Source organism: Furipterus horrens, unplaced genomic scaffold, assembly GCF_987537825.1.
Source record: "Furipterus horrens unplaced genomic scaffold, mFurHor1.1.pri manual_scaffold_11, whole genome shotgun sequence".
Taxonomy (NCBI): Eukaryota; Metazoa; Chordata; class Mammalia; order Chiroptera; family Furipteridae; genus Furipterus; species Furipterus horrens.
In genome coordinates this window covers 69,125,348-69,147,329 of record NW_028327181.1, presented here as the reverse complement: position 1 = coordinate 69,147,329, position 21,982 = coordinate 69,125,348, and the positions used below count along the sequence as shown (strand labels likewise).

At 35.1% G+C, this 21,982-nt stretch overlaps 1 protein-coding gene across 5 annotated transcripts; it reads left to right on the top strand.

Annotated features, from left to right (window-relative positions):
- The first annotated feature begins 81 nt into the window (after positions 1-81).
- Positions 82-21,864, top strand: RAD51C (RAD51 paralog C). 5 transcript variants are annotated; one of them, XM_090292338.1, is made up of 10 exons: positions 82-276; positions 2,145-2,403; positions 3,082-3,248; positions 4,993-5,126; positions 9,069-9,200; positions 13,459-13,525; positions 14,236-14,296; positions 19,701-19,764; positions 20,930-21,053; positions 21,356-21,864. In XM_090292338.1, the coding sequence occupies exons 1-9, from the start codon at positions 159-161 to the stop codon at positions 21,044-21,046; spliced, it is 1,119 nt and encodes a 372-aa protein (XP_090148464.1). In that variant the 5' UTR covers positions 82-158; the 3' UTR covers positions 21,047-21,053; positions 21,356-21,864. The 5 variants fall into 5 exon arrangements, with proteins under 5 accessions (XP_090148464.1, XP_090148460.1, XP_090148462.1 ...); XM_090292334.1 differs by having other exon boundaries at positions 86-276; positions 19,704-19,764; XM_090292336.1 differs by lacking the exon at positions 21,356-21,864 and adding an exon at positions 15,153-15,169 and having other exon boundaries at positions 86-276; positions 19,704-19,764.
- Positions 21,865-21,982: the final 118 nt, after the last annotated feature.

Sequence of the window (21,982 nt, the reverse complement as noted above, 5' to 3'; positions counted from 1 at the left end):
CAAAGCCCAAAGCCACGTGCCGCGAGACCGAGAACCCCGCCCCTTGCGCTTTACGTATGACGTCACAGGGCGCGGCGCGCCGGGGCGCCGGCGTGCGGGATTCGGCCGCGGACGGGTTTGCTGCTGAGTGCAAGTGCGCAAAGCTTTCCAGTTTTGAAATGCAGCGGGATTTATTGAGTTTTCCTCTGTCCCCAGCAGTTCGGGTGAAGTTGGTGTCTGCAGGTTTCCAGGCTGCTGAGGAACTTCTAGAAGCGAAACCCTCCGAGCTCAGCAAAGGTAACAACTCCCGACATTAAACTGGTAATCCGACCGCTGTCTGTGCCGCTGCCATCAGTTCTCCCGCCCTCAGGCTTCAGCCCAGTCTCTGCAGATTCGCTGCTGCCCACGGCTGCGTCTACAACGTGGAAACCCTCCTTGAAGACACTTAAACATGGTTTGAATGGTTAGAACTGTGGTCCTGGACATATTTACTAACTACTTTCTGTGCCAATGTCTGCTTAATGCTCTCAGGATTATGTCATTTATACTGAAAAGAATCCTGTGGATGTCCGATACACTGATGAAGGACGTGATGCTTGGGGAGGTTCAGTAACTTCTTGGTGACTGGGGTAGGGAGTTGTGGAGCCAGGATTGGAACTCACATAGGTTGTCTAATTTTAGCCGTTCCCAAATCCAAGGGGCGGGGGTTAAATTTGAAAAATGAAAGATTCGTGACACTAGAGACACTTAAGTAAGAAAAGGAGTAGAATCTCCAGAATTTGGAGAAAGCAGTAGCAAGAAGACATCGCTTCTTTTATAACTCACTGAAAAAACCAGAAACCTCACATTCCAGAGCACTAGATTATTAATGCGTTGGTGGGAACTGGTGCTTCCTGAGGCATACAAAAATAAAGCTGTCTGCGGTCAGCCTCACTGTGCACAGGACGCTATGGTAGGCCTAGAACTAGGCTGTCAAGATAGAACAGAAATTCTAAGTCATTGTCCTTGATGTAAAATAAGGAGGTTTCAACCAGTCACTCAAGAATAAATGTAGGTCTCACATTAACTATTTGTTTTAAATCTTAAACCGCACATTTTGTCCCCCAAAGTGTGATGAGCTCTCTTTCTTTCAACAAGTTGGTTTTACAAAAAAGAAATGAGAGAATATGAGTGATAATAAAGCTAACAGTTGTTGAGCATTTTGGACGTCCTGGTATTCTACCAAGCTTTTTACATGTATCATCTCGTTCCTGTTTTATAGAAGAAAAAAATTTGAGACGCAAAAAGTAACTGGCCCCAACGCGATGACTACAGTCAGTAGTGCCATCAGACTTTACAGACCCAAGTAATATGACTCCAGAGTTCAGGCCCTTAAATTGGATAGGATTTTCATTGCCTTATCGCCATTATTGTCTTTTGTTGGCACCAAATTTAGAGCTCATATCCTTACCAAATCGAGCACTGATATATCAAACTCATCAGTGATACCATCCTCGCCCTTGTTTCTTTCATTAGCATCTTGTTTTGTAATTGCCATTTTCTCTTCTCAGGCCATATTGTCAGATAGAAATGAAATTGTGTAGCTGAGGAAAGCGCAAGTGTATTGTTTAAAATGTTTGTGCATCAAATAATTGTTCTCATTAAATAGTTTGGAATGATACATGAATTTTTCATGCCATTGTTTCCATGGGAAGTTTTTATTGTGACTATAACATGTGCATGCATTTCTTAAAGTTGCATTGTTTAGGCAATTAAAGAGGCTGTTTTCATTCTCTTCTGAAAAATAATTTGTATACCTTATGAGAGCAAGATAATTATGGCTTCCTAAGACCCAAAGGGATAGTAAAAGGACTGACTGCTAGTACATTTTTATTTCTACATCCTGAGGTACTTTTGTAGGTACTTCACGCTTTAGAGGTTTAGGTTTTTGATTTCTGTTTCCAAGGTGATAAATCTTTTAAGTATGAGAGGACTAAGAAAACATAGAAATACCTTTATTAACTTGAAAGGCTAAATGGTTAATGGACATTACATTTTCATGTTTCTCTATTCATGACATCACTCTTGTTATCTAAAAATTAAAATTAATGAAGACAACCAAATAACATGTTATTCTGTTTTAAATCTCTAAATTCAAGTTTTTTTTCCCTTACTCTTACTTTCAGAAGTTGGGATATCTAAAGAGGAAGCTTTAGAAACTCTTCAAATTATAAGAAGAGAATGTCTCACAGACCAACCAAGACATGCTGGTACGGCTGAGTCAGGCAAGAAGTGTACAGCACTGGATCTTCTTGAGCAGGAGCATACCCAGAACTTCATAATTACCTTCTGTTCAGCACTAGATAATATTCTTGGGGGTGGAGTACCCTTAACCAAAACAACAGAAGTTTGTGGTGCACCAGGTGTTGGAAAAACACAATTATGGTAAACTAAAATGTTTCCTCCTTAAGGGTGGGCTTAATAACATTTTATGTAAGTAATAGAGTGTTGTGCTGTGGGTGTGTAGTCAGACCAAAGAGGCATGTATGTGTTCATAATTTTTTTTGTGTGTGTATACAGCATTAAACAAAAACCAGCTTAACATTTATGTTACTTTAGCACTCCATCTTGATAAATTAAAAAAAGTTTCCTTTACAACATTGTAAAGTAGTCATTAAGATAAATAAGCATTCTAATTTGTTATATAATTAAGTCCTGAGAATATATTTGAAAGTCAAATGTTTGTAAGTACATTTATGTATAATAAGAAAGGGTTCCATTCTAAGAGACCTTAAAAAAACCACTAAAATACCTTAATCATCATTTTATAGACACACTCTTTCTCTAATCCAAGCATCAATTGATTCACATATACAGGGTGAAGCTAAAGCAGGTGTATAGTAGTTCGAATGGAAAATAATACAAGAATAAACTGTCATGTACTCACAGCTGTACACCTACTTTTGCCCCACCCTGTATTTGGAGCCCTGGAGAATCAGCCATCTGTGTTGTCTGGGGGAGTATATTTAGTGGTACCTAATGGGTGGTGATCTGGAGTTTAAAAAGCACTACCTTAGAAGATCATGATAATGATTTAGTCATTTGACTTCTTTCTCTTGATAGTATGCAGTTGGCAGTAGATGTGCAGATACCAGAATGCTTTGGAGGAGTGGAAGGTGAAGCAGTTTTTATTGATACAGAGGGAAGTTTTATGGTTGATAGAGTGGTACACCTTGCAACTGCCTGCATTCAGCACCTTCAGCTTATAGCAGAAACACATATGGGAGAGGGTAAGTTAGCAAGTGATTCTCTTTTTTTCTGAATAATGAAAGAAATTTGCATTTGGACTCTTCCCGAGACTTAGCGAGAGACCATTTGCAAAGTGAAGCTTAATAACTCAACAGTGTACTAGTGTTAAATCCTCAGATCCCTCTTACAAAATGAGAAATGCCACAACCCGGATTCGCCTTGTCTTTTCCTTTTATGGCCTTCACTTCTAACTGCAGGAGCTCTAGGGCAAACCTTGCGTATGTATTTCACTGTATGACTTCAGATCATACTTTCACCTGCCAGGTGTAAACTAATTTTGTTGGAGACCTTAATATGTGTTGTCTCAGTGCATTCACTACATTGACTTTCATACTGGTTTTTCCAAAAATCAAAGGTAGTTTAGAAAAACAATGTCTGGAAATACTTGGAACATTAAGCTGATTGACCTGTGGGGCTATGAATAGTATGTAATTGACTTCGTGACTGTGTTAATTGTATTGCTAAAGTGTTTGGGAAGTTTTCTTGCATTTATTATGTAGAAATCAAGTGTTTGATTTAAAAAGAAATTAAAGGTATATTCAAGTTCTTGTCCTTTCAATTATTTATAAAATTGAGTGGTTTCTAGTTTGTTTATTTTTTTGCTTTGTATAATTTTATTTTTTGGGTGTGCAGTCCTTATCCTTTTCTCTAGAAGTTTTAAAAAACAATGCTTTTTATATATGCGTGTAATTTCTTTAAGTGCTTATAATCATCCTTGCGCAGTGTGGCTCAGTTGGTTGGGCATTGTCCCACATATCAGAGGCAACCAATCAGTGTTTCTCTTTCACATCAATGCTTCTCTCCCTCTCTTCCTCCCCCCTCCCTTATATTATATAAATATATAATATACTTATTTTATATATACGTATAAAATAAATGTGTGTAATCAGCTGATATTTTTATTTTCATGGGAGTGCAGGTATTCTTTTTAACTAATGACTAGTATTATCTACTGAAAGTCCTTAAAACTACTCATGTCACAATGTATATTTGTAATGGTGTCTTAAAATCTTGTAGATATTGTAGTTGTAGCACTGGGATATAAAGTTTTTAGTGATTAGTGTGTGATTAAGGAGTTATTTTTTGATGAAAAATGAATTTTTAAAAAGTATATTTGCAATAGGCAATGTTTTCTGAAATTTTCTGGTTTTTTCTTGCAATGTTAAACCTTAAGTAACATTTTGAAATACAACAATTGTTAACTAGTTTTTCTCTCAAATATACAAAGCCAAACATTATTTTTAAATTCAATCTAAGTAGGGAATATCATTTTATATCATTTTTTCTACTTAGATTATCAAGTTATACTATGGCATTTAAGGGGAAAAAATGCTTCTTTTGAACATTTTTACTTTTAACTGTTAGCTGGTAGTCTTGTGAAGAAAAAAACAAGAGAAATTCCCTTATGTTACTTCTAATCAAAGGAAGCCAATAACTAGAACTATGAAGAAGCAGGCATTAAAATCAGTTGTGTATGTGTATAAACAATTTCTAGATAGCCAAGTATATAAGGAAACAGTGGGAAAGGTGAAAAGAGGACAGGAATTATGAAATGATAGTTCATATTAATTTTGGTACAATTTTTATCATCTTCCAATTAAAGTTAAGAGTTTTGTTATTCACAGTGAAGCATTTTGTTTTTCAAAGGTATTGTTTTTTATAGTCACCAATACATCAAAATAGGTAACACTAATTATTTTAAAATTGTTCTATTTTTTATTTCAGCGCACCCCAAGGCTTTAGAGAATTTCACTCTTGAAAATATTCTTTCCCATATTTATTATTTTCGTTGTCGTGACTACACAGAGCTACTGGCACAAGTTTATCTCCTTTCAGACTTCCTTTCAGAACACCCAAAGGTATGGCTGAAACTACTAAAATGTTAATATGACTAACTAAGTCTTTGAAGGTGTTTGGTTAGTGTGAAAAATAAGTAAATAGTACAGTGTCATAAGCCAATTCAGAAAATCTCTTCCTTTCTTGTCTTATAATTTATTAATGTTTATATTTGTTTAGCATGTACATATTAATATTATGCCCAAAGTAAGAAACTGAAATAATATAGAAAGAAGTTCCACCTCCAGTAATGGTGGTGTACCTCCTATCAAACAAACTATATAGAGAGGTATAAAATGGAAAATAAAACATCCCTTCTGTTGCTGCTTCCTAGTACCTCTCCCCAAAGTTGACCAACCACTATTACTAGTTTCTCATATTTTCTCAAAAAATGTTTTATCTAGCCCCTCATTTTTAACATTTGTTAATGGGATTATACTGAAATATTGATCTGCACCTTCTATTTTGACTTAAGCTTTGCATATCTTTTTGTATCATGACATACGGATAGATTTTATTCCCTTTTTTAAAGTTTATTTTTAGAGAGGGGAATGGAGGGAGAAAGAGAGGGAAACATTGATGTGTGAAAGAAACATTGATCGGTTGCCCCCTGCACACCCCAACTGGGGACCTGGCCTGCAAACCTGGCATGTGCCCTCATTGGGAATCAAACCAGCGATCTTTTGGTTCACAGGCCAGCGCTCAATCCACTGAACTGCACCAGCCAGGGCTAGACCTTATTCTTTCAGCTACATATTTCATTTTAAGAAGGTACTTTTCACTTCTGGTGTGAATGTAAAATGGGATAGTTGCTGTAGAAAACAATATGGCATTCCTCAAAAAATTGAACATAGAACTACCATATGATTCAGCAATTCCAATTCTGGGTATATAACTAAAAGAATTGAAAGCAAGGTTTTGAGATATGTGTACATCTGTGTTCATAGCAGCAGTATTTACAGTAGCTCAAACAACACAAGTGTCCATTGGTGGATGAATAGATAAGCAGAATGTCATATATACATAAAATGGAATGTTATTTAGTCTTAAAAAGGAAAGAAAATCTGACATGCTACAACATGGATGAATCTTGAGGACTCTATACTAAGTGAAATAAGCTAGTTATAAAAAAAGACTGTATGTTGTTACTTACATGAGGTATCAAGATAGTCAGACTCAGAGACAGAAAGTAGAAGGGTGGTTGCCAGGGCCTGGGGAAAGAGGAGAATGGGGAGATACTGTTTAATTGGTACAGAGTTGTAGTTTTAAAAGATGAAAAGTAATCTAGAAATGGTAGCACACATTATAAATATTTAATACCACTAAACTGTAACTTGAAATGATTAAGATAGTAAATTTCATGAAATGTGTATTTTACCACAATAAAAATGGGTGGGGGAGTATTTACCTTAATTTATTTAACCAGTTGTTTATTGGTGGACTTTCAGGTGCCATTATTAACAATGGTTGGAGAGAACTCTTACACATTTTTTTGGGTACATTTGTCAGTATGTTTATGGGATAAATGCTAAGTATTAGGAGTGTAATATTAAAGGTTATATGGCCATGGCTAGGTAGCTCAGTTGGTTAAGAGTGTTGTCCTAATGTGACAAGGTTATGGCTTCAAGATCCGGTTGGAGCACATAGAAGAATCAACCAATGGATGTATGAATGGATAGAGCAACAAACTAATGCTCCAACCACCTGAGTCACCTGGCCAGGGCCAGTTTTAGTATTTTCATAGTTCCTGTCGTTGTCAGAAATTATCTTATTTATATATTTGTTTGCATGTTAATTGTCTCTTACTCTGCTAGAACATAAGCTCCAAGAGAGCAGGGATCTTGTCTCTTGTTCCCCAATGCCTGTAACAGTGACTAGCATATAGTAGGTGTCAGTGAGTATTTGCTAAATGAAGGAATGAATACTCTAAATAAGAGATATAAAACTGGCTTACAGCTCTGGCCAGGTAACTCAGTTGATTGGAGCATCATCCCGATATGCCAAGGTTGTGGGTTTGATCCCTGGTCAGGACACAGAAGAAGCAACTAATGAATGTATACCTAAGTGGAACAACAAATGTTTTTCTCTCTCTCCCTCCCTTTCTCTAAAATTAATAAATTTTTTAAAAAGCTTACACATTGCTTCACAAAAGCTCTTCTTAGCCTAAACCTTGTTAGATAGAAAAAAAATATCCTGTAGTTTTTCATTTGTTTCCTCTTTACTGTAGGAGCCATTATTTGGATTATATTAAATGAAACTGTCATGAAAATATAAGTAAACCTTGATTGTAATTCAAGACAAAACTGCCTCATGCTGAATTATTTATTGTAACAGATTATGTAATGGTTATTTGCCCTATAGTATATTTAAAATTAAGGGGAGCCCTGGCTGGTGTGGCTCAGTTGGTTGGAGCATTGTCCAATAAACTGAAAGATCGCAGGTTCATTTACCTGTTGGGGCACGTCCCTACAATTGTGCGTTCGGTCCTGGTCTGGGTGGATGCCTATGAGAGGCAACGGATCAATGTTTCTCACATCGATGTTTCTCTCCCTCTCTCTCTCCCTCCCTCCCCCTCTCTCTCCCTCCCACCCCCTCTCTCTAAAATCAATAAGCATATACTTGGGTAAGGATAAAATAATAATAATAAAATAAAATTTAAAAAAATAAAAATAGACCCAAGGGTAGGTAGGACGACGACCATGTCCAGCTTGAAGCAGCTAGAGGAGCTTGAGACCTTCGCCCATTGTCCTTTACAAGATTACAAAGGGTCCTAATATTTGAGAGGGGGGGGGATAGTTAATTTTTACGAACCAGGGGTATGGACTTGGGGGGGATTGCTGGGGGAGGGGAGAGCTGGGGGGAGGGGAACAAGGGGGAGAAAATTGGAACTGTTGTAACAATATAATCAATAAAAAACATTAAAAAAAAAATAGAATTAAGGGAAACAGTATGCCATTAAGTTTTTGAAGAAGCTATTATAATTTAATATTTGAAGAGTATTTTTAACAAAAAGAATCCTGAAGGTAAAATTGATATATTTAACTGAGAAATTTGTTTAAACCTTCAAAAGTGATTTTTAGCAATGTAAAAATACCCCTGTAAAGACTATATTCAAGGGGGGGGAGAGAGGTCCCAAAATACCCAGAATTTATATAGAAAAAGTTGTGTATTTATTCTTACATGTTTAAACCAGTCACCTTCAAAGTGCTCTCCATTTGATGTAATACACCCATTGAGATTTTTTCCCTACTGCTCAAAAACAGTCTTTGAACTGTTTTTGATGCCTTTTAGTCCTTCTGCCATTTTTTTGTTTGACCTCTTCTACATTGGCAAATGCTTCCCTTGAGGACATTTTTCTTCAGGGAAAACAAAAGAAAAAACCTGTTCTGAGCGCGGTTGGGTGAATGGGAGGGTGAAACATGGGGGTCATGCCATTTTTGGTCAAAAACTGTTGAACACTCGGTGTGGGCAGGTGTGTTCATAAATCACCCATCATGAAATGGGCAAATGCATTAAAAGAGTATTAAAAAAATTTCACCGAAGCTGAATGCAGCCTCTGACTACAACGCCAGCTGGTACCTGCTACAGATGGGTTCCTAGAACACGTAGTGGGGGAGCCTGTACTATGAGGGGCACAACCTCCAGAAGATACTTCCAGGTTCTTTGGGGGTGTACCCCTTCATATAATGGCAACTGATAAAAGAAATTGTAAATGCTCATTTTTCCTTTTTGCTGAATTACTTTTTTAAGTGGATAAATTATCAAACCAGAGTACATTTTATCTTTTGGTGATGAGTGTGAAAAGCATTGGATGAACAGATATATAATTATCCAAAATAAAGCCTTTATAAAGTTGAAAATAGAACACTGGATTTTAAGGGTTTTTTTATGCAATGGGTTATGCTTTTTTGATACAATTTTATTTTTAATACCAAACCTAGTATCATTTTCTCTTCTGTATTTAGGTTCGATTAGTGATAGTGGATAGTATTGCTCTTCCCTTTCGTCATGACGTTGATGACCTGTCGCTTCGTACCCGATTACTAAATGGCCTAGCCCAGCAAATGATCAGCCTTGCAAATAATCACAGATTAGCTGTAAGTATAATTAGTCAAGAGAATTTTACAATAAAATTAATAATGTATCAGATATTAATTTCTAGAAATATAATAGAATTTGCCTGACTAAAGCAAATAATATAGACATAGTTTTAAATGTAGCTTTGTTTTGGTTTGGTTATTATAAAAAATTAATTCCTGTCATAAGTGTTTATCAGTTTCCCTGGAAAATAATAGGCATAATCAAGATGCCATATTTTAAGTGGTCTCTGATGAAGAAATGCCACCTTTGGTAATTACAGTGTTTTCTTTATCTAACTACATTTGGTATGTTTTAGGTAAGCTCTTCCAACATTCCCATTTTTGTTTAACTCTGTGTTTAATCACAGACTGAGCAGGACAGGACAGTTACATAGTATGAACAACCAACATGTTTGGAGGTAAAGCTAACTTCTAGATTTGAAATGTGAGGAGAGAGGTAAAGTTAAGTTCAAAAGTGAAGAGATAAAAAGGAGTGAGGTTAAAAACAGTTATTTTTACAGCCTGTATGCCAGCACTTCCCACTCTGCGACCCTATTCCACCACTGACCCACTTGTCTGTGAGGGAGGTGGGAGGTCAAACTGCTTAACTTGATTTTCTTTTCTTTACCCCAAGACCTTAGCACATGCCTGTAATACGTCAGAAGTGCATAAGAAATTCCTTGATAAAATAATTTCAAAATATATATCTTTTCTTTTGAGTTATTAGATTTTTTTTGTCATGTACTGAAAAGCATAGTGTCCTGTCTGAATTAGTTCTTGCCATAATTTGTAATTTTATGTATTCTGTTAATGTCAGTGAAGAGCCCCCAGTAGGGGGCACTCAAGACTAATGGATTCCATAGTTCCTTAGGTATTTGTTTTTAACAGAAATAGCTTTATCTTTTTCTGTTAAAAAAAAAAAAAGGTAATCCAAACAATAACATGGTATACCATGCAGTGTTTTAAGGAGTGTAATGTAAATAAATGCCTACTAACATGGAACAAGATATATTTAGGTATATGATTAAGTGAAAAAATTCAAGTTGCATAACTATTATTTTGTAGGTCCCCATTTGAGAAAAATAAAAATTATATATGAGCATCTATACTTATATCTATGAAGAAAAATATCAAAAGGAACAAAGCATTACTAGTGGTTACTTCTAGAGATAGGATTTTGTGGGTTTGAGGGCATACTTTCCTCTTTTACTTTATAATTCTTCTTTGCCTGATTTTTCATTTCCTGGTTAGCAGGCAGAGAAGCATGTGTAACCTATGATAATAAATACAATTTACTATTTTAAGTTATGTGCTCACTGTAAAAAAAATTCTAAACCATCAAAATGTAGAGAGTAAGCAATTATATTATCACCTGTTGAGCTTGATACACATATTTTTCCAAACTTGCTCTATGCCTATATAAACATGTTTTTAAAGTAAGATCGTGTTATACATGCTATTATGCAAAGCATTATTTTGTTCACTTAATACATTTGAATATCTTTTCATATATACTACTATATAAGTCTACCTTATCTTAACAGCTACATAGTATTTTTTGGTATGATTGTAGAAGTTTTTTTAACCACTTCCTTATTAATTGCCTTTAAAGTTGACTCCAGTTTTTCGCCATTTAAGACACTGCAATCAATAACTTTATATATACTTCTTTGTCGGTTCAACTAGCTATTTCTGAAAATATTAAGCCAAAGGGATAGCTCTGTGTTAAACATTTTGTTATATATTATCAAATTATGCTCAGAAAACATGTTCCAAAGTATGTTTTCTACAAAAATGTATGGGAAGTCTTGTTTTTTTTTGTCACATCTTTATCTAACGTTGATTCTTCTAAATCTTTGCCAAAGTGATGTGGAGAGAGTCCTTTTAGAGATGCATTTATTTGATTATTAGCAGAAATGCTTATTTGACAGTTTTATTAAGATATAATTAATATACCATAAAATTCATCCTTTTAAAATGTACAGTTCTGTGGTTTTTAGTATATTCAGAGTTGTGCGAGCATCTCTACTATCTGATTTTAGAACATTTCCATCCCGGAAAGAAATCCCTTTCCCATTAGCTGTCACTCTCCATTGCACTCTCCCTGTAGCCCCTAAGAACCATTAGTCTGCTTTTTGTCTCTATGGATTTGGCGCTTCTGGATATTTTCTACAAGTAGAATCATGCAATATGTGGTCTTTTATGTCTGGCTTCTTTTATATAGCATAATATTTTCAAGATTCATCTATGGTATGGCATGTATCAGTATCCTTTTTATGACCGAATACTTCTGTATTTTCTCAATATACCACATTTGTTTATCTGTTCATCAGTAGAAGGACATTTGGGTCGCGGAATATTTTCAAAGCAATGAAGTTAATAATTTCCAAATATTTGTTATTTCAGTATTTTAAAGACCCATTCTTTAGCAGCTTGGAGTAATTACACAATAATTTTCATTTGGATCCTGATAAACCCAACAATTTTGCAGAAGTAATGTAATTTTATAAATATTTGCTAACAGTGCAAATTCTAAATTTGGGAGGTTGAACAGCTGGTAAGCAGTATGCTTATTTACATTTTCCTCAAAATATGTAATGGGTAAACTACTCCCTAAACCTGTCTGATAGAACTTTCTGCAAAGAGGAAAATGCTCAGTTTAATACAGTAGTTGTATGGCTCTTGAGTGCTTGAAATATGGCCAGTGCTACTGAGGAACTTAATTTTTAGTTGTATAATTAAATTTTAAAAAGTTGTTTTTGGCTAATGGCTTCAGAATTGGATAGTGCACCGCTAACAAGTAATTGTTGGTGTAAGTATTTATCTCAGTTGCTAGAGCTTAAATACTTGGTAGTATGTACGGTAAAGGATATTTACATTATTCAGCATGTTGGGGATGTCAGTTAGTCATATATTTCAGTTAATTACCATTTTAAATTCCTTCTTAGCTTGTTCTAAGATTCCTGGCCTGAGGTAACACATGGGGAAGCCACTATGACACTTAAGGGGAGAGGAACTAGAAGAAAGTCATATCATTCAGTTGGTACCTAATTGAGATCTAGATGGATCACAGTTTTGCCCTTTGTAGATAAAATTTTTAAAATTACTACTTTCAAAACATGGGATATTTTCTATAGGCCGCTATTTAACCCAAAAGAATTAGCAATGTTTTTATAGCCTTTAGAGCCATCTGTGACTGAAAAGCACACCTGTATCTATTATTAACAGACTAACGTAGTCATAATTTGGGGTCGTTTGACCTGGTTACTGAGTTTTATTTTTTCCCAGTTCTTCTACTTATACTCTACATTCTTTGATTGTAGCTCTCTTCTCATAATTCTTTGCCTTAGTTTTTTATTTCTGCAAAATCATAAATCATAATTCTATACTCATTTCTTCCCTAAAAATGTAAGTATTGAGTTATTTATTAAGGATTCTGTATGCTTTTGAATACATATATTCCAGAGAGGCAACAGTGCTAAAGAACGCAGATTCAGTCTCTCTAAGCTTTTGATTTCTCATGTGTTAAAAACTGGAATAATATTAATATTACCTCATTAATAGAGTAGTTGTGCAGATTAGCTAAGATAATGAAAGTAAAACACTTAGCATAGTTTCTGGCATATATTAAGTACTCAGAAATGTTTATTACCACTACTGATGTTGCTGCTGTTGGGCTGGTTGTTCCTATTGGCGTATACAGAACTTAATTTTAAAACTGAGGATTTCCCTGATTCTCCTTGTTACGAAGTTTTTGTGCATGGATTCTTTAGGCTTGTATGTGTTATCTATTATATTTTTATTCTTCCATTTCTGAAAGTATTTATTTACTTATTTATTTTTAGAGGGGAAGGGAGGGAGAAAGGGAGAAAAACACCGATGTGAGAGAGAAACATTGATTGATTGCCTCTCGAATGTGACCGAACCTGCAACTGAGCATGTGCCCTGAGTGATAATCGCACTGGTGACCTTTCGCTTGTGGAATGTTGCCCAGCCAACTGAGCCACACCAGTCAGGGCTATTCTTCCATTTTCATAATAAGAATTTCTTTGTTCTCATTTATTGAACATAAAAAAATGTTTTATGTTCAATAGACTCATGTTTTCAGATAACTACTCATTTTTGTGGGTAAGTTTTTAAAAAATTATTAGAAAAGGTTTCATTAAGTTAGTCTTTCTTTAAATTAGATTATATTCAGAATACTAAAATCACAGGACTATTTACTTGATAAGCTTTAGGGGAGACTCATCTAATTTTCTCACATTTTGTTTTGTAGGTAATTTTAACTAATCAGATGACAACCAAGATTGATAGAAATCAGGCCTTGCTGATACCAGCATTGGGTGGGTAATAGATCTGATAAACATTTTTTGTTAAACACATTTTCTTTACCTCTTTCATTTGATGCTTATTGAGTTCTGTAAACTCCATGAAAGCAGAGACTTTATCTGTCTTATTCAGTGATAAATCTTAGCCTCGAACACTGTGCCCTTAGATACTGACTCATCCTTTCAGTGAACGGACATTAATTCAGCATTTACTGTATAGTAATTGAACATATAATATTCAAATGATGATTTTTGCCTTTAGAAAGCTCACTGTCTTGGAAGAAGGAGGGGTGAATCTATTCAAATACAAATTATACTATAATGAATAGACTTACGATTTTGTTTCTAACCTGAGTCGTGGTTTTGTTAGAATACAGTGCTTCAATATTTGTTTCTACTGAAATCTTTAAGAATATTCTGTCAGTTATTGCTTTTTTTCTGACAGAAATATGTTAGTACTGATATATGGGAGATTGACAAATATGTTAACTCAAACTATAAAGTTTTCTAAAAGCAAATAGAAGATATTGATCTTCTGTATTCCTTAGATATGTAAAAATCCATTAATCTCAAGATGTTATCCACATACCAGGTTTTTAAAAAAACCAATATACTCTCATTATGTTAAATCAAGCAAAGTAAAACTATTTGATCAGAGGCATTCGGAGAGACTTGTAACCTAGTCAGTAAGGCAATATATAATTATTTTGTTCTTTTTTCCTCAGGGGAAAGTTGGGGACATGCTGCTACAATACGACTGATCTTTCATTGGGATCAAAAGCAAAGGTCAGTGTGGAAACAAGTTAATAATTCTGAATATTGGGTTAATTATACCGAACACTTATCAGTTTCTTAGAGCTAGTCCAGTGGATAAGATCTATAGTGCCCTGTGAACTAAAGCTTTTGTTACTTGTCCGTAATCACCTAGAGCAAACATAGAAACGTTTTTATCTGCACGTTTGCTACATAGGAAATTCTTTGGAATACTTAAATGACAGGGTGCACCTGAAATGAGTAGGTGTCCAAGGAATGCTGCCTTCTAAAGCTCTTAGAAATCAAGTACCATTTATTAGCCACGTAGAAGGAGGTGAATACTCTGTTCCTGGAATGGCTAAAAGGAGAATAAAATTGGGACCAAAGGTTAACTTTAGGACTAATTTATGTGGAAAATAGGACGGTTCTTCCTAGTTGCCTAATATATTTCATGTATGAAATTGTGTCTACTTTTTTTTTCTCTTATATTTTTCTATCTTGCATTTGTTATCCAGTTACTTACCTGACTTTCACTGGTATTGTTCTTTGAAATAAAACTATGACAGCATGAAACCTTTGTATTTGTTTTTAAAGCTGCTGAGCAAGTGAACAAACCAGCTTTTATTTTCTTTAAAATAGGGAATTGATAGCTGCAGAATCTTTTGTTCTATACTTCTAGAAATGTCAGATTTATGCCAGCTTCTCTGCTTTGAGATTAATTGGTATAACATAGAGTACTTGGTTTTGAAATGCTCTAATGAAAGGGAGAGATTAAGACAGTGTGTGGGCAAAGATGGAAAAAAGGGTTATTTAAATACATATTGGGTCTGGTCTGCGATATTGTCTATTTCTTTATCTACATTTCTTTGTTCTTCTACAAAATGAAAAGGATCATTCCTCACCAAGGTAAGTTTTACTGACTCTGAGCTCCTAGCAGAACCAATCACACATACATCTTTTCCAACTAATTCATGCAGTTTGGGTCTCCTTTAAAGATGGCCTTTCTAATACTCAGGTGACTTCCCCCCCCCCCCCCCCATAATACATAGTGCTTTACAATAGACTCCATTCCCCAATTCTGTAAATTAGTCACTTTACAGTGGATTCACAAAAAGAAATTTTTTCTCAGTAACAAACCCTGTTGTAAAGATTTGGCCATTTCTCCAGATGATTCTTTTGAACATGCTGCTTATACTTTCCCAGATTTAGGTTTTCTGCAAAATGCATCCCATTGATGATCTTAGGAATTTCCCTTGAGCTAGTATACAATAATAGTTTTCCACTATTATGCTATTATAGAATACATCTAAGAAATGAGGAAGATAATAGGAGCAGAGCAAGATGTTTCATCTTTTTACTCATTTATCAGAAAGAGAAGTTTGCCACTTTTATCTAATTCTGTAAGTTAGCATTGGTTAGATACCTATGAAATCAGAAAATTATGCTTAATTTTTAAGAGCTAACCATTTTATGACGTCAACTTTTTACTAATTTTTTTCCAAGAAATTAGAGAATAGTGTAGAGCACTGACATTAAATAGATAGATTTAGGGGAAAACTGTTCTATGAAAATTTTACTATAGCCCATGCCATTATTTTAGTGAGTGCTTGCTTGTGCTAGGTATTTAACTGGGTACTTTATGTAAAATATTTATATTATTCCTTCAATAACTGAAGAATCTATACCTATTATTTACAGTGAGAAGATTAAGGCCCAGAAGATTAACTGACTAGTAAATAATAGCTATCATTTATTAAATATTCATTAACTGTCCTTTATTATGCTAAGCACTGTGTTTATGTAAAATTTCATTTTATTTTCCAAATAACTATGAAATAGGTAGTAGTATCCACATTTTATAACTGGCTATTATAGAGTCCACTCTTTTTCTCCTATAATTGCTGTTTCTAGAATGTAATAAGTATTGTGTTGATTGCCAGCAAATCTGAGTTATAGCTTGTATCTTTCTTTTAAGATAAAATCCTTTTTCTCCAAACTTTTTTTCCCAGGCTATGGATATATAATAAGTAATGTGTACACTTTAGTATAACCAGAAGAAGTTGACCTCATTTAATAGAATTAGAATAGTTTTGTTTTTCATTTTTTGAAAACAACTGTCTTTAAGTCATCAAAGTTGCATGAAATCTTGTATGTGCTTTAAATTTTAGTTTATCTTGAAAGAATGGAAATAGAAATTCACACTGGGGAAAAATAGTTATTAAAATAATTCCAGTTTGAGCAGAAAACTAAAAACTTACTAGCATATATATATATATGTTTGTGTATATATATTAGCTATATATATGTGTGTATATATAAATATATATATAGAGAGAGAGAGAGAGAGAGAATTGAATTTAAGTATCCCATCTCATGACCTAGTCCCCATCCTTCAACAGCAGCACCTGATTTTTACCCTTTGACTAAATAATGGAATAACATTCTAACAGTTATTAAAAGAAATACTTTTGTCTCTATCCTGTATTGTACCGGTTTTCCTTCAATTTACATATTCATGATGATATGAGACTGAGATTGTTCACAATTATACCAGTCTTTGCCAAGAAGATCTGGTGATAGAATGGAGTAATATAGCAACACCCCCGCATAGTGTTTCATATGTGTACTCAGTTTTAGAGCACAAACTGTGCTTCTGGCTTGTTTCTTTCTGACCTAAACTATGTAGTTCAGCCATATGTTAAGCTTCATCTCAGTTGGGGCCATGAGCCAAGTGATTCTTTGGTTTAGTTTGTTGTTTGAAAAGATCTCTTGAGATACAGACATGAAATATACAATTTTTTTTTTTAAGATTTTGTATTTATTTTATTTTTAGAGAGAGGAGAAGGGAGGGAGAAAGAGAGGGAGAGAAACATCAATGTATGGTTGCCTCTCGTGTGCCCTCAACTGGGGACCTGGCCTGCAACCCAGGCATGTGCTCTGATTGGGAATAGAACCGGTGACCCTTTGGTTCACAGGCCGGCACTCAATCCATTAAACCACAACAGCCAGGGCCAGTTTTATTTTTACTTGGGAATTTAAAGATTTCAACCTGAATACTTAATGCCCATTTGACTTTAGGATTATTAATGAACATGTAAATGCTTCTTTAAAGCTTATTTATTTTTTCATAACTTTTTTTTAGGAAAGTCAGAAGAACTAGGTCCCTTTTTAAACATGGTATTAGATACTGATTTTTTCAGAAGGTTAGCTAATTTTTGTTATGTTGAATCAGATTTTTTAATAAGGTGTGTTAAAATACACGATGCTTCTATTTTTCTCTTATATTTTGTATTAAAGATGGAATATCAACTCTAAAAGCATTGTAAAAATTTATACTCCCTATCACAACTATTCCTGTGTATTACTTAACAGTTATTTTTTGCATACAGTTAATAATTATAGAATAAATGACATTTTGGATTCTGCTGTTTTCATCCTGAAAGTACAAACCTAAAACATTGAGCTAATGGAACATGATCTCTGACTCTTCTCTTATTAATTGTGCCTGATCAGAGGGGCAATTTCAAAATTAATAGAGTAACAAATCATCAACCAAAATGTCCTTTTTGAGTTGTCTTTGAAAACATGTCAACATTATATGTAAATAAATGATCCTTCTAACTCTTGAGAGTTTATTATTTTTCTCTTAGTGCAATTATATCAGTTTTTTAAAAATTGTGGTCAAGTATTCATAACATAAAACTTACCATTTTAACCATTTAAGTGTACAGTTCAGTGGCATGAAGTACATTCACATTATTGTATAATCATCACCACCATCCATCTTCAGAACTTTTTCATCTTCCTATACTGAAACTTTGTACCCATTAAACACTAATTCTCCATTCTCCCCTCCCGCCAGCTCCTGTCAACCACCATTCTATTTCTGTCTCTATGAATTTTGTCCTATTGTGACTGACATTATTTCACTTAGCACAATGTCTTCAAGGTTTACTGTAGCATGTGTTAGAATTTCTTTCCTTTTCAAGACTGAATAATATTCTTTTTTATGTATACACCACATTTTGTTTATCCATTCATCTGTCAGACACTTGGATTGCTTCTACATTTTGGCTATTGTGAATAAGTTATATCACTTTTAAAGTAATTTTAAAAGGCACTTTAAAAGTTTTTGCTTATATTTGTTGCTGTTACAGTATTTGAACATAGTCAATAAGAGCTTAGAATTTTATTTTTCAGCTTTAGTTTTATGTTATTTACTTTAGAGTACATAGTGAAATCTTGCCTAAACAGATCTTGTTTTGTCATGACAGTGATATTTCTGGACATAATTATTTTGAAAGAATATGTCTTCCTAGCTTAATACTTATAACACCCTCAAAAAAACCACGATTACTGCAGAAAGTTTGAAGAATATAGATAAATAAAAAACAACCTTGACCTTGTAATGACAACATAACTTTTTTATTGTAGCCTTCTAGTAATTTTTCTATATATGTGTATATACATACTCATAAATGCAGGATAATACTGCATAACTTTTGTATTATTAATATTTTTCTATCATTAAATATTTTCTTCCACTATATTTTCTTAAGCATAAGTAGTATCTCATCATGTATAAAATAGTTTATTTCAGCGATTTTCAGCCTTTTTCAGCTCATGGCACACACAAACTAATTACTAAAATTCTGAGACATCAAAATATATTTTTTGCTGATCCGATCAAAGAAAATAGGTATATTTTTGATTCATTCATACCAGATGGCTATTGTTATATTGGCTGTTGTTATTTCTTTATTTGACAACCTAAGGGAAAAAGAGGTCAGTACCCCTTACTAAATAGACAGGTATTACATGTTTTATGCCCTGGCTGGTTTGGCTCAGTGGATTGAGCGTCGGCCTGCGAGCTAAGTGTCGCTGGTTCGATCTTCCAGTCAGGGTACATCAGAGAAGGAAAACTCTGACTCCAAAAAACCTCCGCTGCCTTGCGGCATACCTCTTCAGGGGAAAGGCTAAGGGAGTAAACCCCGACAGAAAATCCGGAGCCGGAGTCCCTAAGGCGGTTTGACGTTGTAGTCAACACCGGCAACTCCTGCGGCGCACCTGAACCCAAGCTGTATTGACTCCGTCTTTCCCTTGGATCCTTCAACTGCGAAGAGAGGGGGGGTCTGCTGCATGGGCAACAGCAGACCCTCCATATTACCCTGCCCAGGCTCTGTAGCTTCAGCGTCATCGCAAGATGTCGATTCAACACGGGAGGAGACAGATACTACCATGTCACTCCCGAGTCAGACTGCACAGCCATTCTCGGCGGTGCAGATAGACTCTTAAGAAGCTACACCATCGTCTCTCGAGACGGACGGCTGCCGACGACGACGACATTGGTTGAAAATTGCTGGTTTATTTGAATCAGTTATCTGAACTAATTAATCAAGATAATTAATTTTTTGTGTATGTATTTTTTTTCTCTAAGCAGGTTGGCAACATTGTACAAATCACCAAGCCAGAAGGAATCTACAGTACTGTTTCAAATCACAGTCAGTATTATTTGGTTAGAGTGTGATTTTGGTGTTGGTGGGCGATAATTATCTAAAGTATTTATAAATTGCTTCTGTTAACTTCTGTAGGCAGCAAGCCAGTTTGAGGACAGCTTTTGATACTTAGAATTATCCCCAAAATATCACTATGTATATACAATATGCCAGTCACAATTGGACTGAAATTTATTTTTAAGAACTGAGGAAATAGTTATGTGTAGGGTAGTATGTTCCTTTCCATATGTAATATTAGGATATTAAATATATATATATATATAAAAGATTTTATTTATTTTTAGAGAGAGGGGAAGGGAGGGAGAAATAGAGACAAACACCAATGTGTGGTTGCTTCTTGTACAACCCCACTGAGACCTGGCCCACAACCCAGGCTTGTGCGCTGACTGGGAATCAAACTGGTGACCCTTTGGTTTGCAGGCTGGCACTCAATCCACTGAGCCACACCAGCCAGGGCGAGATATTAAATATTTTTAAGGTGAAAGATGTTAAAGATTTTCATAAAACAAACAACCAACTTTACTCACTTTGGTCTGTAGATATTACAGATATGTCGTAGCCACCAAATATAACCCACTTTAAAATCTTAATTTTCCTAAAATTGTACATTGTAGAACATACATTTTTGACTGAAATATGCATATTTATCAATAGTTTTGAACCAAATATATTCTTGGCATCTCATATTTTAAGGACAAAAGCAGAAATAGAGATTCTGAAACTGAGTTATCTATTTAGTCTTTGCACTGCCTAAGTGCATTTAAACTACTCTAATTGGAAAACTTTATTTTAAGTATTTAATTGTGAAAATAAGTTTGTAAAACACCTAAGTAATCATTACATGTTATTTTCTTTCACCTTTCCCAGTAGTGTCACCAAGAAATTTGTTAGGATTGTCTTTTAGAGAATATTTTTATAATGCAGTGCTACTTCTGTGTGTATATGTATGTATAAATATATATATAAAAAATACCCTAGATACAGGATAGTATAACCCTGGCTTGGACATTTATCCTCTTTGTTCACAGTGATTGATAACTTCTATTCCAAGAATAAAGTAGCTCTCTTATCAATTACTTAACATGTTTGGAAGACCAATCATTATTTTAGATGTTTTTAAAGCTTACTTGTATATTTTTTCACCTTGCAGCCTCAGGGATTTAGAGATGCTGTTGTTGCTACTGCATCTTCATTGCAAGCAGAAGGTTCATTGAATTCCCGGAAACGGTCGCGAGAATCAGAGGAAGAACAGGAATCCAAAGACTAGTTTCAAAGTGTGTATATATTATGTGTGTGTGTGTGTGTGTTTGTATGTGTATATACACCTATATATGAAGTCTCTCTGAAAAAAGTGCACCTTCTCTCTGTTAACATAATAAGAACGGTTTGTGTGACATCGATGTAACCTGGCAGCCAAGGAGAGTGGCCTCAAATGCACATATATAAACAATGCCAACTTCACTGTACTAGTCAGTGGTGGCGGTAGATGCCATTGAGTGAGCATGTGTACTGTGTGGCTGTCACATTCAAAATGACCTGAGTGAGTAGAGCAACAAATCTTCATCAAATTTTGCAGACTCCACGGACTATTTGGATGATTCAGAAGGCTTTCAGGGACAATGCAATGAATGCAGCACAAATAAAAGTGTGGCACAAATGCTTCAGAGATGGTCGAGAATCTGTTGAAAGTGATCCACATTCTGGAAGGCCTGCAACCAGCAGAACACCTGAGAATGTTGAATATGTACGGGCTGCAATCAACACAGATGGGTAACCCAGGTGACTCAGCCCCCCTACAGTCCAGATTTGGCGCCCTGCAGCTTCTGGCTTTTCCCAAAACTAAAATCACCTTTGAAAGGGAAGAGATTTCAGACCATCAGTGAGATTCAGGGAAATACGATGGGGCAGCTGATGGCGATTCCAAAAAAGGATTTTGCAGAGTGTTTTGAACAGCAGAAGAGAGGCTGGGAGAACTGTGTGAGGTTCCAAGGTGCCTACTTTGAAGGGGACTGAGGCATCATTGTCTTATATACAATGTTTCTTGCATCTTGTATCTTGTTGAATAAATGTCTATATTTCATATTACCTGGCTGGATACTTTCTGGGCAGACCTTGATATGTATTGATTCTATGAGATGCAATGTATACAAATAGTGGACTCATTTCTTTAAAATATAGCCCTGGGCTGGTGTGGCTTAGTGGA

Excerpts from the sequence above, each read along its gene's own strand:
- RAD51C (XM_090292338.1), top strand. The coding sequence starts at position 159 with ATGCAGCGGGATTTATTGAGTTTTCCTCTGTCCCCAGCAGTTCGGGTG. Across the intron at positions 3,249-4,992 it reads AGAAACACATATGGGAGAGG|CGCACCCCAAGGCTTTAGAG; the intron begins GTAAGTTAGCAA and ends TTTTTATTTCAG. Across the intron at positions 14,297-19,700 it reads CATTGGGATCAAAAGCAAAG|CAGGTTGGCAACATTGTACA; the intron begins GTCAGTGTGGAA and ends TTTTTCTCTAAG.